This window comes from Lutra lutra, chromosome 4 (assembly GCF_902655055.1).
Source record: "Lutra lutra chromosome 4, mLutLut1.2, whole genome shotgun sequence".
NCBI lineage: Eukaryota > Metazoa > Chordata > Mammalia > Carnivora > Mustelidae > Lutra > Lutra lutra.
Window position 1 is genome coordinate 81,560,977 of NC_062281.1, and position 16,220 is coordinate 81,577,196.

Consider the following 16,220-nt stretch of genomic DNA (forward strand, 5'->3'; position numbering starts at 1 on the left):
CTGATAAGTAGCACTTACCAATATTCTCCTCTATTGTACAGAGAGCAGAAAGTCAGGCTATAGAGATAGAGTAGTACAAAAGAAGAAGTTATTCAGTCAAGAAGAAAATTATGTTTTTTGCTCTTGAGACATTTTTATAGCAATATAAGGAGAAATTAATTTATATTTGTACCAAATACATTTTATGACATTAGAAATAGTTTTTAAAGGTTTTATCTATTTATTTGACAGAGAGAGACACAGCGAGAGAGGGAACAGAAGCAGAGGGAGTGGGAGAGGGAGGAGCAGGCTTCCTGCTGAGCAGGGAGCCCCGATGTGGGGCTTGATCCCAGGACCCTGGGATCAGGACCTGAGCCTAAGGCAGATGCTTAACGACTGAGCCACCCAGCCACCCCGACATTAGAAATATTTTTATAAAGAGAAGTAAAAATATGAAGATATAAATTTTAAAATTTTGAATACATTTAAGATTTAAGTGTGTGTGTATGTATGTGTGTTCACACAACCCAAATTGCAGAATAGGAGGAGATGTGTCAATATAAAGTATCACTTATGGAATATTTTATGACTTAGACACTTTCATTCACCAGTTATCCTAATTAAAAGGAAAAGACCATGCATTATAGGAGGATTTTCCAATCTTAATGCCCTAATTAAGCAGTGATGGAATGTTGTAACTCTGCTCATTGTGTTAGAATTGATACAAAGAGTATCATGCCTTGTGAGTTGCTATTCTGTACTGGGAATACAACTGCACAAAGTCATCTAAAAGAACAAAAATATACAATGACAATTTAAGGAAAATCTGGGATATAGATATATATCATGCATTTGAATGAGTGATGCTCAAAGTAAGTCATTTATAACAGCAAAAGTAAAAAGGGTTCCCACAAATTGTGATTTTTTTTTAAGGAGTTTTTTTCTTCATGGATGTAATAGATTTTTAATAGTTTTAGTAAATTTTTACAAACCTTTAAGGCTGATGCGGTGTTTACTGGGAACCTATCCTTTGAGGGTGTCCTCAAAATATTTTGTGTTGATGGGTGCCTGGGTGGCTCAGTGGTTTAAGCCGCTGCCTTCGGCTCAGGTCATGATCTCAGGGTCCTGGGATCGAGTCCCACATCGGGCTCTCTGCTCAGCAGGGAGCCTGCTTCCCTCCGTCTCTCTGCCTGCCTCTCTGTCTACTTGTGATCTCTCTCTGTCAAATAAATAAATAAAATCTTTAAAAAAAAAATTTTTGTGTTGAGAAATATTACTCACATCAGCATACCTATTTCTCTGGATGATATTTGGCATATGAAAGTTACACATATTATGTTAGATACCCCCAAACTCACAATTTTTATTCAAAACATAATTTATTTTAATACCTCCTACATATATTGATGTGTTGTTAAGTACTGTCAAGTTCATAATTCACAGTATATTCTTATGATTAATTTCTTGCTTGTGAAAATGGTTCAGTCTGAGGACACAAGACATTTACATTGAATATGAAACAGTGTGAGATAGTGGGAAAAATCCTGGGTTTAAATTAGGAAACTTACCTTTATTGATCTCAGCCACTTTGGATACCTCACCCATAACTGGAATAATTTTCTCGTTTCTTAAAAAATGTGGAACTGGACACTCAAGAGTCCTTCTTGGCAATAGAAATTCTGTTTCTACAATAGCATTCAATGAGCAACAATAGTCAGGAAAAGTTTAGAGCGTGTCTACATGACAGAATGTTTACAATGCGACATTGGAATAATATGTGGACTGGCTAAAAGTGAATAGTGACACGCATGGATTCAATGAGAGTTTTGGAGCACAAATACCACGTAAATACTGTTGGTAATGATATAAAAATAAATCCAAACAATGTTGTCGTCTTTGAAATTCAGAGTTGATTATCTAATGGTATGTTGAATTTCATTTGGATAACCCACAGGTCTTCCGATTCCATAGATTAAAACTGATCTTGAATGTATGCCCAAATTGAACTCCTCATTTTCCCTCAAGACCTTATAACTTCCTGACAGTCCCTTTAATACAGACCATGTTCTGTAAGAGGAAGTCAGGAAGTTTTCTGATTTTTTTTTCCGCTCCCTCTTCCTTCTTTACACTAACTGCCACGTCTCACCAGTTTTTTCCTTCAAATATTGCTTCTTTTCCATTTCTCCATATAACCTCCTCTTTCATAGTTCAATCTTTGGTCATTCTGCAATAACTTTCTAAATGATATTTCTACTTAGAGTATCTCTACTTTGGACTATATTCTCAACCCTGATAAATTATAAATGAGAATTAAGGCTACAGTAGTTCGTTTTAAGTTAATGAGACCTTTTCTATTATGTTAAGTAAATAACCTGTATTAACTGAACTAATATCACTACTAAGAAAAAGTTAACATTTATTGGGCATTACCACTTGTTCCAGTGTTTTATCAATTAACTTACTTGATGCTTTGGGATCTAGTTATTTTTTTGAAATTCTGAATGAATAAACTCACTGATTTTTTTACATTCTAATCCAGTTGTTATTATCTAGATCAAACATCTGTTTCAAAACCTCTGCAGTTGTTATACAATGAAATAACTATGAAGTATCAGAAAATTTTAATTGTGTTTACTCAAATATATCAATGAAATGAAATTGATACTAAATCATTTTTAATTGCTATCTAACTATATTTGTTTATTTACTTTGAATATGACATGAATTAATTTACATAATAATTAATAGTTACATGATAATCTTGTTTACCTTGGCAAACTTTAATGAATGGTGGAATATTTTATAAATAACAACATATACCTAATATACATATACATATGTCTATAATACCTTTAACCATATTTGATATATTTCCAATCCATTTATACATAAAATCTATATTGAACACATATGTCTATCCTGAGCTAAGCCACATGTTTCAAAAAAAAATAGCATTAAATTTTAAGAAGAGATTTTTAGTAGAGTTGTGTTTGGATAGTCATGAAATTATAAGGGAAGAGAATAATCAAAATAAAAGGCTCATCTCAATTATTAAGACCAAAAAAAGTAGTGTCTTTCCTTTTCTGTCTCTGGGAAAAAAACGGTGGAGCTTGCAAGACAGTGAACCCATTTACATATTCAATGATGCAAAATGATGAGTAAGGCAGAGTTGTTGCTGTTCAAAGAAAATTATTTCACAAAGGCAGTCGTTCATATCCATTTGTATGCTGTGGGAGTGTCTGGCTTCCTAGGAGAGCCCTCTCCAGGCTCAGTGGTTGGTCCACTGTTCTCTTTAGTGGAAGATTTCATGTGGGAAGTCTTATTTGATTAATGATAGTTACATTATCTGGCCACTTTTCTTCAGGAGGGAGGGGGAGGTAAAGAATACTCAGTTGTGAAAGAAACTCTGCTTTTATTGAGGTCTAGGTAATTTTGTGAGAGTGAGGGCGGGGGGTGCAGATGTTCTGCTTCGGATGTCCCTCCTCAGGCTCCACCCCGTTCCTCCCCTGACTCCTATTCTCTCCCATCTAGGCTGTGCTCCAACAGAGTGGGCACACAGGAGATGGTGGGGCCATTACACCTAAGGGCCCCCTTCCTGAAAGGACTCAAATTTATCTTTTGACTTTATCTGCCTTGGAGGTGATAGAGTCTCATAGATACATGGACAGAACTGAAAGGAGATGTTCACCAGGAACCTTAAACATGCTTAATTTCATAACCCCACTGAGGCTTTTTCTCCTTTTTTAACCCCAAGACTTAACAAAAGAAAATGATCTAGTTCTTCCTCCTTCTCTACAAGATTTTGCATAAAAAAATGGAGAATATACTCAGAGTTTTCTGATCATTCTATCCCTACAACATTAATTGAGGTAATTTTTAAGACAAATAAAATATTAACAGTGTTGTTTTATTCTAAATGTACCCCAATAAACTGAATTCGCTTTGCATAATACAGTGCTCTTCTGGAAACATTTATGGAAATCTTTTTGCAGTTTGTACCACAATAACTAAAACAATACTGATACCGAATGAATAATAAAAAGGTTAGTTTTATTTTATCATAAAACTATGAAACTTAAAAAAATTCATAATTGAAATGACATAAGTGAGAAAGAGTTCTTGTTACCACAAATATTTTCTGTGTGAACATATTACATATTTAATGTACTTTTAATAATCTGTGAACAAACAACTTTATGGTTTTCTATTTGTGCACATCAAAATTTAATTATTTCAAACAATGTTTACATGTTCTGCCATCTTTCTTGTTATTTTCCTTTCCTTTTCACATCTCCACACTTGTTGGTTTATTATTAATAAAGAGAAAAAGCAGGTCAAGCTGAACAAATGACAACACAGTAGCAGTCAATAATTATGTGAAGATATGGATTATTTATGGGATTAGAACATAACAATCACTGAAAGGCAACTTATATGTGCATTGTGACATGTCGTTTTCAAAGAACTTTACATGTCTTTTTTATTTAAAAAAGATATTTTTATTTTAAAAAGATATTTTTTATTTAAAAAAAATATTTGGCCCAACTATATGTTTGGCCAACTGTATGTTGAAGAAGTCTTATTATTTCCACTCTATGAATGAGTTGGAAAATGAAGAATAGGTGTTGTGAAAAGACTTATGCTTGTAAATTTTATACAACCGTAATAGCAAAACTATTTTATGAACAGAATAAAAGCAAAATTATCAAACAAATAAAATTCAGATGAACATGTTAATTGATGCTTTCCCAAAATTTAAATATCCCTTCCAAATTCTGTCTGCCACAGTGAACAGCCTTTTGAGTTTTGGCTGGTATTGTCAGCTATGTGATTACTCAGTCCTACATGCAAGCTTTGATAGACCCCTGATTGTATTTTATTCACACAGTTGCAGAGGTCCAATGACAGTAATTGTCATGAATAAGAACACATCATTGATGCCACTCTCTACACTTGAGGTTCACAAGTGAAGGACTAAAAGGGAAACAATAGAGAAAAGGCTAACATCTATAGGCCAGCACAGATTGATTGGATTGATCTCAATTCCTTTATTTCCAAGTAAAAGTAACAAATTCAGTAGGATCATTCTTACTGATTTGATTTGAACTATCACAAGGCATATCATGTTAGGGATATTGAAAATACTAGGTATTCTCATAGTTATTGCAAGTATATTGATTGCTTAATTGATTTACTAATTAATCCATCTCCTTATAAGCTAATACCCCATTCCCATCATGCTCATTATGTCATGTAACAGCTATAATGCATTTATTATATTTATAAATATTAATATTCATATACATAAATAAATATTTTATTTATTAAAATGATTTAATTAAATCCTTTTATTCTCTTTCAGCTTTCTAATTTTTACATTAAGTACTCTTTTTTTAGTATCCATGCATGTGTCGTCCCACCAATTCTTACTGCTGCATGATATTTCATACTGTAAATCCACCACATTTTTTTCTCACCCATACTTCCATTGCTGACAATTTCCCCTAATTCCTTTCATACAAAGTTGCAATGAACATTCTCATATTTTTACCCTTTATGGATTTGTATCAGAATTTCTCTAGATATATCTATAGGAATCAAATTGCTGGGTGAGAGGGGGTCCACATGTCATTTTATTAAGTAAAAACAAAATAAAAAAATATACCTAACCCTAAACAAAATCTTGGAAATAAGAGCATCAGTTCTACATTCTCACAAGCCTGCCTGTGTCCACTCACCCTCCCAAAGCTTGGCAGTAACCAGTTTTTTTATTTTGCCAAAATAAGCATAAAATAGAAGTTTATTGATATTTTAAATTTTATTTTTGAGGTTTTAAGTGGTTTTCAACATCTGTCATATACTTAATAACTTTTAGGGTTTCTTCTTTTATAACGTGCATGTATATATTCTTGGTGCATTACAGGAATTCCTTGAATGAAATAGAATATTATTTCTATTTAGAAATATAGAAATTACAAACATGTTACCTATTATTTATCTATGACCTCTTTACCTTTTTTACTTATGTCTTAACTTGAATAGAAATTATCAATTTCATTTAATCAAATTAATCAATTTACCTTTGCTTTCTTTCAAGTATCTTTAGCTAATGTATAGTTAATACAATGTTATTTTTGAATTATAAAATGTAAAACTGACTTCTGAGATCTTTAATATTGTGGTCATGATAAAGACTGAATGAACTGACAGTATTAGCCTCTAACTCATAATTACTGCCTGTAATCTCGTTTAATCCAAGAATGTCTTTGAGCAGAGACCTTGATTTTACTGGTTTTCTTATAATATCTGCATCACTGCTACTTTTTCTTAAGATTTTTTACGTTGGTGATCTTTTAGAACAATTAACAATCTAGTATGTATACATTATCATAATATAAAGGAAATTTTTTTTAACAACCAGATGTGGAATGCTATTTGCATTCATCTATTGCAAAATACATGAGCATATATATATATGTATATATATATATGTTATATATTTTATATATACTTATATACATATAAATGCACATATGTACTATTTCAATATTATATTGTACTATATAATATGTTATATAAGTAACAATATGTAATCCACACACCTTCCTATTTTTATTTAAAGTTTTCATTTTTTTTGTATCTCCTTTTTGACATTATTTTCAGATTCAGTTTTTGGGGCTATACTTACTCTTGTGTTCAATATTCAACAGTGCTAAGGAAGTATTACCATAAATTCTTTAAGTATTATCAAAAAATGAATCAAATAATATGGATATGCTTAAGTATTTTTCTTATATGGGTCTTTAATGCCCATGATCATTTTTAATAACATTTTCTTCCTTTACCTTAAATTTCTTAAACCATTACCTGGAGAAGATTTAATATGTTGAAGATTATCAACTCCACAAAGCTTTCTTTGTCTATAATATTCAACTTGATAGAATTCTCACACACTGAAGAGCTATAGAAACAACATGAATTATTTTTCACTGAACATCTACTGAGTTCAATCTTGCTTAAGAAATCTCCATAGGGATGTGATAATATTTACTTCAATTTAATGTTTAACATTAAAGCAAGGTGGCTGAAGAGATAGACATTTCATACCTTTCTGAAGATGACAAATTACTAACAGAGTTGAATCCCATTTGAATCAGTGTTGTAAAAAAGGAAATATTTCACATAGCTTTACTAGATTTTTGGAATGCTTTAGTTCCCTAAATAATGCTGTTACTGTTGCTGGAAGCTTTGGTTCAGGATAATTACCTACTCTTCTGCAATGGACAGTATCATGTGGACACTGTATAGCATTTTTATTGTCTTGGAAGTTTCTGTAATGCCATTTATATGAGATCATTCCTAACTTCAAGGTTTGTTTGATACTTTTAATCATGGAATTGATTTTCAAAGCAATACAGGGTAGACAAGCTGGCGATGACTTTGTTGAATCATCCATTCTTGATGCTGTACAGAGGGTTGACAGTGCAATTAACTCCACACGAAGACATTTGTTTTCACAGTAAAGAATTTATTTTATTTTGGATTACAAAATTGTCTTTTCACTTCAGTCTACTTGGTTTTTATAATCTCCATAAGTCAACAGCAGGCCATCGTGCATAAGATTTGCCAAAAGCGGGTGTTTTCTTTAGTCTGTGTGTGGGTTTATCACCCTCTGGGCTCTCCAACCACTGCCAAGCTCCAGTCTCAGAGAAAATTAAACTTGTTCCCCATGAATCTAATGGCATAAAACCTCATTGCAGATCCACTCTATGTTGTCCATGATAGTATCAGGTAATGGGTTCTGTTAGGTCAGGGTCCACCAGGGCCAGACCCAGGCTTCTGGCACTCTAGGAATTGAAAGTGTTCATCAATTTGATCACATCTGGTCATAAACTGATAGATCACAGGTGAAAGTTTTGTTTGGATATGTATATTTTGGTAATTTTAATTTGAATCAGAACATATTTAGGGTAGTGAAGCCTTCAGGTTCTATAAAGTCCCCATCAGTTCTGATGGAGGTACATGGGATGCTTTGTATCATCTGATGTATTAGAAAACAGGACTGTTGTCTTCAAAGTCAAATAAAGTACATGCCCAGCCTTTGCAGCTGTTGGTCTAAAGGAATACCTTATAATGCCATAATCAAGTATAGCTCTGTTCCGTGCATACCCACAAACAGCATGGCTTGCTGATCATGGACTTGTGTTCTGGAGCCATACACCTTATTTATATTCTTATTGTGATTCCTCACTACATCACTTCCTATCTGGGTGACCTTGGGCAAGTAACTAAGCATCTTAGTACCTCACACTTCTTGCCTATAAAATGGGGATAACGACAGAATCTGTTTCATGGACATACTTGATTGGAAGATTAAATAATACAGATAAAGTGTCTCAGCAGTGTCTGCCATATAGAAAGGGCTTACTCTAAGTGAACTATTAATATTGTTACTATGGTTCTATGATCTAAAGTTATGATTTCAGATGTAGAGGACCAGACATGCTTTAGATGACCAAAATATCTAAAATGATTTCACATTCTTAGTGACTAATAATCTTTTCACTTATTTAGTTCAATTCTTCAATGCATATAAACCACTACTGGGTGCTGGTTGGTAGGTTTGGTACATGGAATATAAAAATGAATAAGGCACCATCTCATCCCTGACAGAGTCCTTCTATAGTAGAAGAGACAATATGTCAACAATTTAAGTATATCTTGTTGTGTATGTAAGAGATGTGTATGAGCATACAGAAGTAATTTAGAAGGTGGTAACTTGTCAGACTTATCAGGAAGATTCATGGGGAGAGCAATAGTTGTGCAGGGTTTTAAATGTAAGCAGGAATTTCCAGGTGGTTACATTTGAGGAAAGAGAAGATAGACAGTACCAACACCCAGAAACTGAGTGATTGCACACTGTTTCAGAGGGTTTACTGAGCCCCCTAGGACATACGTGTGGACACCAAGTTTATAACTTTCACCATAGATGTTGCTTTTTACAAAAAAAAAATGTTCCTTAAATCATTGACTCATTAAAAATAGATCTTTTGAGTTCAGCACTGTCAATGACATTTGGGATTCACTCATTAACAAAATAGGAAAAGAGCTCTCTGTTCCCCCTGTGAAGCTTATTTTTTGGTGGTGAAGCTTTTCTTCTTCTTGAGTTTGGGAACTATATTCTTAAATGCACAGTGAGATTCATGGATTCTGCAGTTTTGCCTTATGAACAGTAATGTCTTTTGTCATTTGCAGAAAACCTCGCACCCCTGGTGATCTGCTGGCTCAGTTTCGTTATCCGCATGACCCATTTACTGTGGAGACAGCAAGAGCTGGGGAGATTTTGAGCACACACTTCTGCTGATCCAGGAACATGTGAAGCAAGGGCTCACTGTTGATTTGGAGGGCAGAGGTCAGCTTCTGGGAGGCGTTTGTTTTTAGCTTATGGTCATTTGCAAACTGACCAAAACCCTCAGTTTTAATCTTCAAAACACCATGTGAGGTAGACATTAATTTACCACTTTGCCAAATGAATGCAGATATTTCCTGTAAGAACTGTAATTCAAAAGAAAAGATGATAAATGGATATTCAAACCTGTCAACTTCTATCAGCTATATATGTCTAGTCAATCTAAGGAGCCCATTTTAGGTGAACTTACTTTTGGAATCTGAAAGATATTACTCCTTCCTGTGAAAAAGGCTTTATTCCCAGGGTAATGGTCCTCTCCTTGTTACTGGAATCACCTAAATCATTCAGTGAATTTATTTGAATTCTTTTCTCTACCTATAACATATCTATCCTTCCTAATCTTTTTTGTTGTTGCTGTACTAAAGTTCTCTTGCATTTTTTTTCTAAAACCAGACCTTTAGTTAGTAAATGTCAAATGAGAGTGATGTAGAAATCTTTCTGATTTTCTAAGTCTTTCTTTTTAAAGTGAAGTAAAAATGTGATCCTTTGCTATACACTATTTGTTCTGTGAGCACAACAGCAACTTCTAGAAGTTTCTTTACTCCCCTTCAGAAAATAAACCAAAATGCTGTGCACAAGTGCCTTTCTGTGCTTGTCTCACCCCTTAGGTGCCCTATATTTAAAAAGCTCTATTTAATAGCTCCCATTGATCCATTGTGTCTTGGGTTTCAGAGTTTCCTTAACTAAAACATCCAAGTGAAATTTTCATTTAGTCCATATTAGCATTTGAATCAAAGTTCTGGCTGTTTAATTCCAAGTCTTGGAATTTTCAAGATTAACAGTCTAAATTCATAACTAGAGAATAAGCAATCAATACCTACAGAAATTTAAGTTTGCTAAAATATGCATCCATTGTTTGTGATGTTCATTACCAAACTGAGTATATATTCGGATCTAAAATATTAAAGAATTTTAACAAAATTTTCTCAAGAAAAAAAGCATTATGTTGTTCTATCTCTCTTTTATTATTTGTAAAGTTAAAGACCCCCCCCCCCACCAGGATCAGTTTGTCCTAAAAGTGAACCCAGGATCCATGTCTTTATATAGGAAGATTATTGCATCTATCCAAGATTAAGATATCTCAGGGTCCAGCCAGAGACCAGCTTACACAGCAAAAGGACAAATGGTCCTGGTATCATTAGCCAGTTTCTGATGATTAAGTAGGGATAATAACTCTTAGCAAATAGGATTTAGTGAATAGTCTTTGCAGATTTAGGATTATGCTGCAATTTTAAGCTCTGTTAAAAGATTGGCTCCAAAACATCTCCAGGTTGTATTGCACGTTCCCAGGGGAATGACAGTTTGTGGTAGTTTAAAAGTTACTGCTAAATCCCTTTTTATCAACTATCATGCAGGTTAATATTCATACCATCCACGCTAGCATGTCTTAGATCCTGTCCTCCAGGAGAATAAAACCTGAAAGAAAGAAATAGGAAGTGGCAAAAACAATATTACAATCTCGTGATGAGGGCTTACCAAACCCTTACCAACATTGTATTGGTAAAGTCACAGAACTAAGAGTTTGATGGGAACTGGGACATGTCTCTCCTTTTCTGTTCATTCTAGCCATCAGCAACTGCTCATAAGAGAGGCATTGCTAAGCGACCCCCCCTCATTTTTATTAGAACTTTCTGTTTTGTCCTAATGGATGTAGGAAAGATTTCTGCCTGCCTAGAATGGCCCATCCCTAGAGCAACTTGGGTTGAGGTCTCCCTCTCGCTCCTCCTCAAGGACAGCTCTCTTCATTGCCTTTGCGGCTCTGTTTCAGAATTCCACTACAATGACTTGGTGTCCCCGCACTACCTCAGCCTCATCGCCAATTTATCTGGATGTACAGCCCACAGGCAGGTGCCCAACTGCTCTGACCTGTGTTTCCATCAGAAGTACCGAGCCCAGGATGGGACGTGCAACAACCTGCAGCACCCCATGTGGGGTGCCTCCCTGACTGCCTTTGAGCGCATCCTGAAGCCTGCCTACGAGAACGGCTTCAACCTGCCACGTGGGGTCGGCCGTCACACCCTGTCAGGCCGGTATCCCCTCCCACCGCCCAGGCTGGTGTCCACAGAGCTGGTGGCTACGGCCACTGTCACCCCTGACCATCGATACACACACATGCTCATGCAGTGGGGTCAATTTTTAGACCATGATCTGGACCACACAGTGCCTGCGTTGAGCACATCTCGCTTCTCCGATGGGCGGCTGTGTAGCTCAGTGTGTACGAATGATCCACCTTGCTTCCCCATCATCATTCCTGACACTGATCCCCGAGGGACTCGAGCGCCGTGCATGTTCTTTGCACGCTCCAGTCCCGTGTGTGGCAGCGGCATGACCTCCTTGGTGATGAATTCAGTCTACGCGAGAGAACAGATTAACCAGCTCACAGCATATATAGATGCCTCTAATATCTATGGGAGCTCAGAGCGGGAATCTCAAATTCTGCGAGACTACTCAGAGCCCCGGGGACTCCTGAGGACAGGCTTGCCATGGGTCCCATCCGGAAAGCCCTTACTGCCCTTTTCTTCCGGCCCACCCACCGAGTGCACAAGGCCAGAGCAGGACAGCCGCAGCCCCTGTTTCCTGGCGGGGGACCACAGGGCGAACGAGCAGCTGGCCCTCACAGCCATGCACACCTTGTGGTTTCGGGAACACAACAGGGTCGCCACGGAGCTGTCTTCCCTGAATCCCCACTGGGACGGAGACACCCTTTATCATGAAGCCAGGAAGATTGTAGGTGCTCAGCTGCAGCACATTACCTACAGCCACTGGCTGCCCAAGATTCTGGGGGCACCTGGCATGAAAATGCTACAGGATTACCAGGGCTACAACCCCAATGTGAATGCAGGGATCATTAACTCTTTTGCTACTGCAGCCTTCAGATTTGGTCACACGTTAATCAATCCTATTCTTTATCGACTGAATGACACCTTCGGAGAAATCCCTGAAGGCCACCTTCCACTCCATAAAGCTTTCTTTTCACCCTCCAGAATAATCGAGGAAGGTGGGATAGATCCACTCCTTCGGGGGCTATTTGGTGTGCCCGCTAAATTGCGGGTGCCTTCCCAGCTGCTCAGTGTAGAGCTAACCGAGAAGCTGTTCTCCACGGCCCACTCTGTAGCGTTGGATTTGGCTGCCACCAACATTCAAAGGGGGCGAGACCACGGGATCCCTCCCTATGCTGACTTCAGAGTTTTCTGCAATTTGACATCTGTTGAAAATTTTGAGGATCTTCAAAACGAGATTAAAGATTCAGAGATTCGACAAAAACTGAAAAAGTAAGTGTGCAAATGTTGCTTAGATTTATATGTTTCCTGGGAGAGGGAGAAGTGTTAAAGGACATTTTGTATGGATGGATTTGGTTGCCTGGGGACGTTAACTGCAGAGCCTTTAATAATTGTTATTGTGGGAAAAGTCAAATACTAAAGAAAGGGTTTCTAGAGACTAAGCAGTAACCCCTCTGTCTATCCATTTCCTTTGTAAATAAATGTAAATATGCTGCCTCCCTGCTAGTACTTGCTAGTACATTTATTTCAACTAGAAGAGGTGGGCTGGTCTCCTGCATTCCTGTCGGGTGGTAATCCAATCAAGGCCTTTTTATTGATACAGTAAGGTCTCAAGTTTGAATGTAAAACCTTGTAATAAGTCCATCACATTCGCTTACTTAGGCAGAGCAAAGTAGTGAAATCAAAACATAAATTAGTTTTTGTCAAAAGAACAAATAATCTAAATTTATCATCAGAATGTAAGTCGAGGTTTATTCACTACATCATTAGTGCCTTTCAGTAAAGTACTAATATTATGTTCTCTATATGTGAGATTCAAATTTCCTTTTCACTTACAAATATGGGACATTTCCAGGAAACAACTCTAACTGCTCCTCATGCTTACCCTCCTTCATCCTCCAGAATATTAAGAAAAAAAAATTAAAGAAATGTTTTATTAAGAAGTTTTGTCTGTAGTTGGCAAATATAGAAGACTAACATGCTTATTGATAGCTTATGGTATATTAATCTGAAATCTTTCATAGAAGCTTAAAATTGCAAATTATGGTGCTAATTGTCAAGATTAGGCCCTTTCTTGTAATATTAAGACTATGATTTTTTTATGCCACTAGAATTTGTTTCATACTTATGTAGAATATTAGACTAAGAAAATGTGTAATATATGTAGAAAATATCAGAGCATCATGCAGATTGAATTTGCAAGAACATTGACTTTGGATTCATAGAGACCTGGTTTAAATCTCTATTCCACCACTTATTAGTGATGAGAGCTTGTGAAAAGTATTTGAACAGCTTTAAATTTCAGAATACATATAAAATGAGAAAACACTACCTCCTTGTCGGAGTTGTTCAAAGGTGAAATTATATAGAATGTATCAAATGCCTAGTTCAGTTCTAGTGCATCATAGGTAATCAAAAAGTCTTATCTGTGGATAGATTTATTGTAACATTATCATTTCAGTTGTCAGCATCATTATTAGATTGCACATATGCTCTGATCCAGCCCTGTGCTAAGCACTGAGACCCTAGATGAAAGAAATAGCTTCCTGAAGAGCCAGACAGCATGCAGGGAGCTGGCTGTAATCAGTGTGGAAAAGACTGTCATAGAGATGGGAATTGAATGTTATGGAAACACAGAGCTGAGAAATGGAAAGTATGTGTAAGAGTCACCCCAAGCTAGTGATAAAAGATGCCATTTGATCTTCTCTTGGACTTTTCTGAGTGTGGTAAATTGAATGAAGTGGGAATGGCAGACAGTATCCCAGGGACAGGGAAAGAAGCAAGAAGGCGTGGGGTTGCATGGCAGGAGGGGGTAGAAAGGTGACCAGGGGAAGCTTTCAAAGGACCCTGCATGCCATGCAAGGGAGTTTGATCTTCATTCTCTGTAAAGCAAGAGAGTGACTCCAGGAAGACTTTTCTGTGAAATGCTAACCTGCACAAGCTGTCCTGGGAGAAGGAGAGGCTAGCAGCAAGGAATTCCATTCCACCACAATTCAGGTGAAGAAAGAAGAAGGGGAGATAGGCTCCTGGCAGTCTTTGCAACACTATATTCATTTTAAATGTTTCCTGTAAGCATGTCATCTACATTGAATAGACCTGGGGGCAAGTCTTGCTTTGTGACTCATTGGGGTCCCACTTCTCAACTTGCAGCTAACCTGTAAATTCATCACCAATTATAGAGTAGGAACAATGTGTCCTTTTAAAATGTCCCCGTCACAAAGTCTTCCTGAATCCTCTGGCTCTCATATATGATGAAGCAGGCTGCATGTCATTGCCACACACAGCATTAGACTGGAATATAGATGCAGGGCCTCTGCTGCAGGACGCATACTCCTAGTGGCCAGTGCAAGGCATGACTGACCTCTGAGATGGACAGTGGCTCGCTCATATACTGCACATGGAGTGTTCACACACCTGGCTTTCTTTGTCCTCCTTTAATGCATTTGGGATGTTAACACTGAGTCTTCTGAAACCTAACAACGAGTCTTTATCCCTGCTTTGGGGAATGTTTGAACTGTGGGAACTTTGTACAACCTGGTACCTGGCCTTAGCCTGAGGATAGCAGGACTGACCAGCATGAGTAGATGTGGGGAGGCCAGGAAGCTGACTACCTTACTTTCCTCTTAGGCTGCCAGGTGTCTGACTTTGCTCTGGCATTCGTAGTAAATTTATAAAACAGCAACCTCAGATTCATTCAACCATGAGCACAAAATAGATAAGTTGGAGTTGTGTTTACAGTCTCCATCTTTAAATTCATAGATAGCAGTTTGTCAGGAGCTGATTTCACTAAGGAGGGTGCCATGGCTTTCCATATGCCCATTTACACACTTATTGCTTTACTCTCTCCTGTTACTTGTTACTTCTTTTCCTTTCTGTGTTATTTTGCAAGTGTGGTTTTAAGTTTGTTTTTAAAGCACTTCAGTCAAATTTAGAAACAAGTAGGGCATATCATTAAATCAACAAAATAACAGCTGAAAAAAAAATCAACAAAATAAGTACTGCCCTGGAACATTAAAAACTCCATATTTCAGATAATTAGGACAGCTTGAGAATTGACTAAAGTGGAGAATCATAAAAATAATGCATACATACGTCCTCGGTATTTTAATTTTACACATTTGAGCACACATTAAGTCCTGTAACTTGCGCTTTGGGGCAGCAAGCGGGGAAGGTGCAAAGTCTGTGTTCTGGTTTTGTCATTGCTGGTTTAATACGGATCTGCTGATTAGAATTCAGAAGCTTGTGCCCAGGCTGAGTCTTTTGTGTGTGTAAAAGTTTGTTTTGAAAGGGGAATGGGGGGCGCCTGGGTGGCTCAGTGGGTTGAAGCCTCTGCCTTCGGCTCAGGTCATGATCCCAGGATCCTGGGATCGAGCCCCGCATCGGGCTCTCTGCTTGGCAGGGAGCTTGCTTCCTCCTCTCTCTCTCTCTCTCTGTCTACCTCTCGGCCTACTTGTGATCTCTGTCTGTCAAATAAATAAATAAAATCTTTAAAAAATAAAAAAAAATTTAAAAAAAAAGAAAAGAAAGGGGAATAGGAATTTTCCAGGGAAGTGATGGTATGAATGCAGATTCCTTGTACATGTTTCTATCATTCCCCCATAGTAACATAACATGCAACTAATTGGCATTGATGTTTGATTCTCCATTTGACAACCCTTCCCAAAACACTGAATTTGGTCTTCACAGGAATAAGTACTCTCCTCTTTTACACAAAGGCTTCATTATTTTATGTAACATTTAATGAATTACGTAATCCAAATCACAAGTATGAC

The 16,220-nt window shown here is 37.0% G+C and overlaps 1 protein-coding gene across 1 annotated transcript in view; it reads left to right on the plus strand.

Annotated features, from left to right (window-relative positions):
- PXDNL (peroxidasin like) overlaps window positions 1-16,220 on the plus strand; it is a 466,402-nt gene that overhangs the window by 370,510 nt on the left and 79,672 nt on the right. The window contains 4 exon segments of the mRNA XM_047727586.1: window positions 7,390-7,498; window positions 9,235-9,317; window positions 9,320-9,391; window positions 11,217-12,720. Coding sequence (XP_047583542.1) covers window positions 7,390-7,498; window positions 9,235-9,317; window positions 9,320-9,391; window positions 11,217-12,720 — 1,768 coding nt within the window.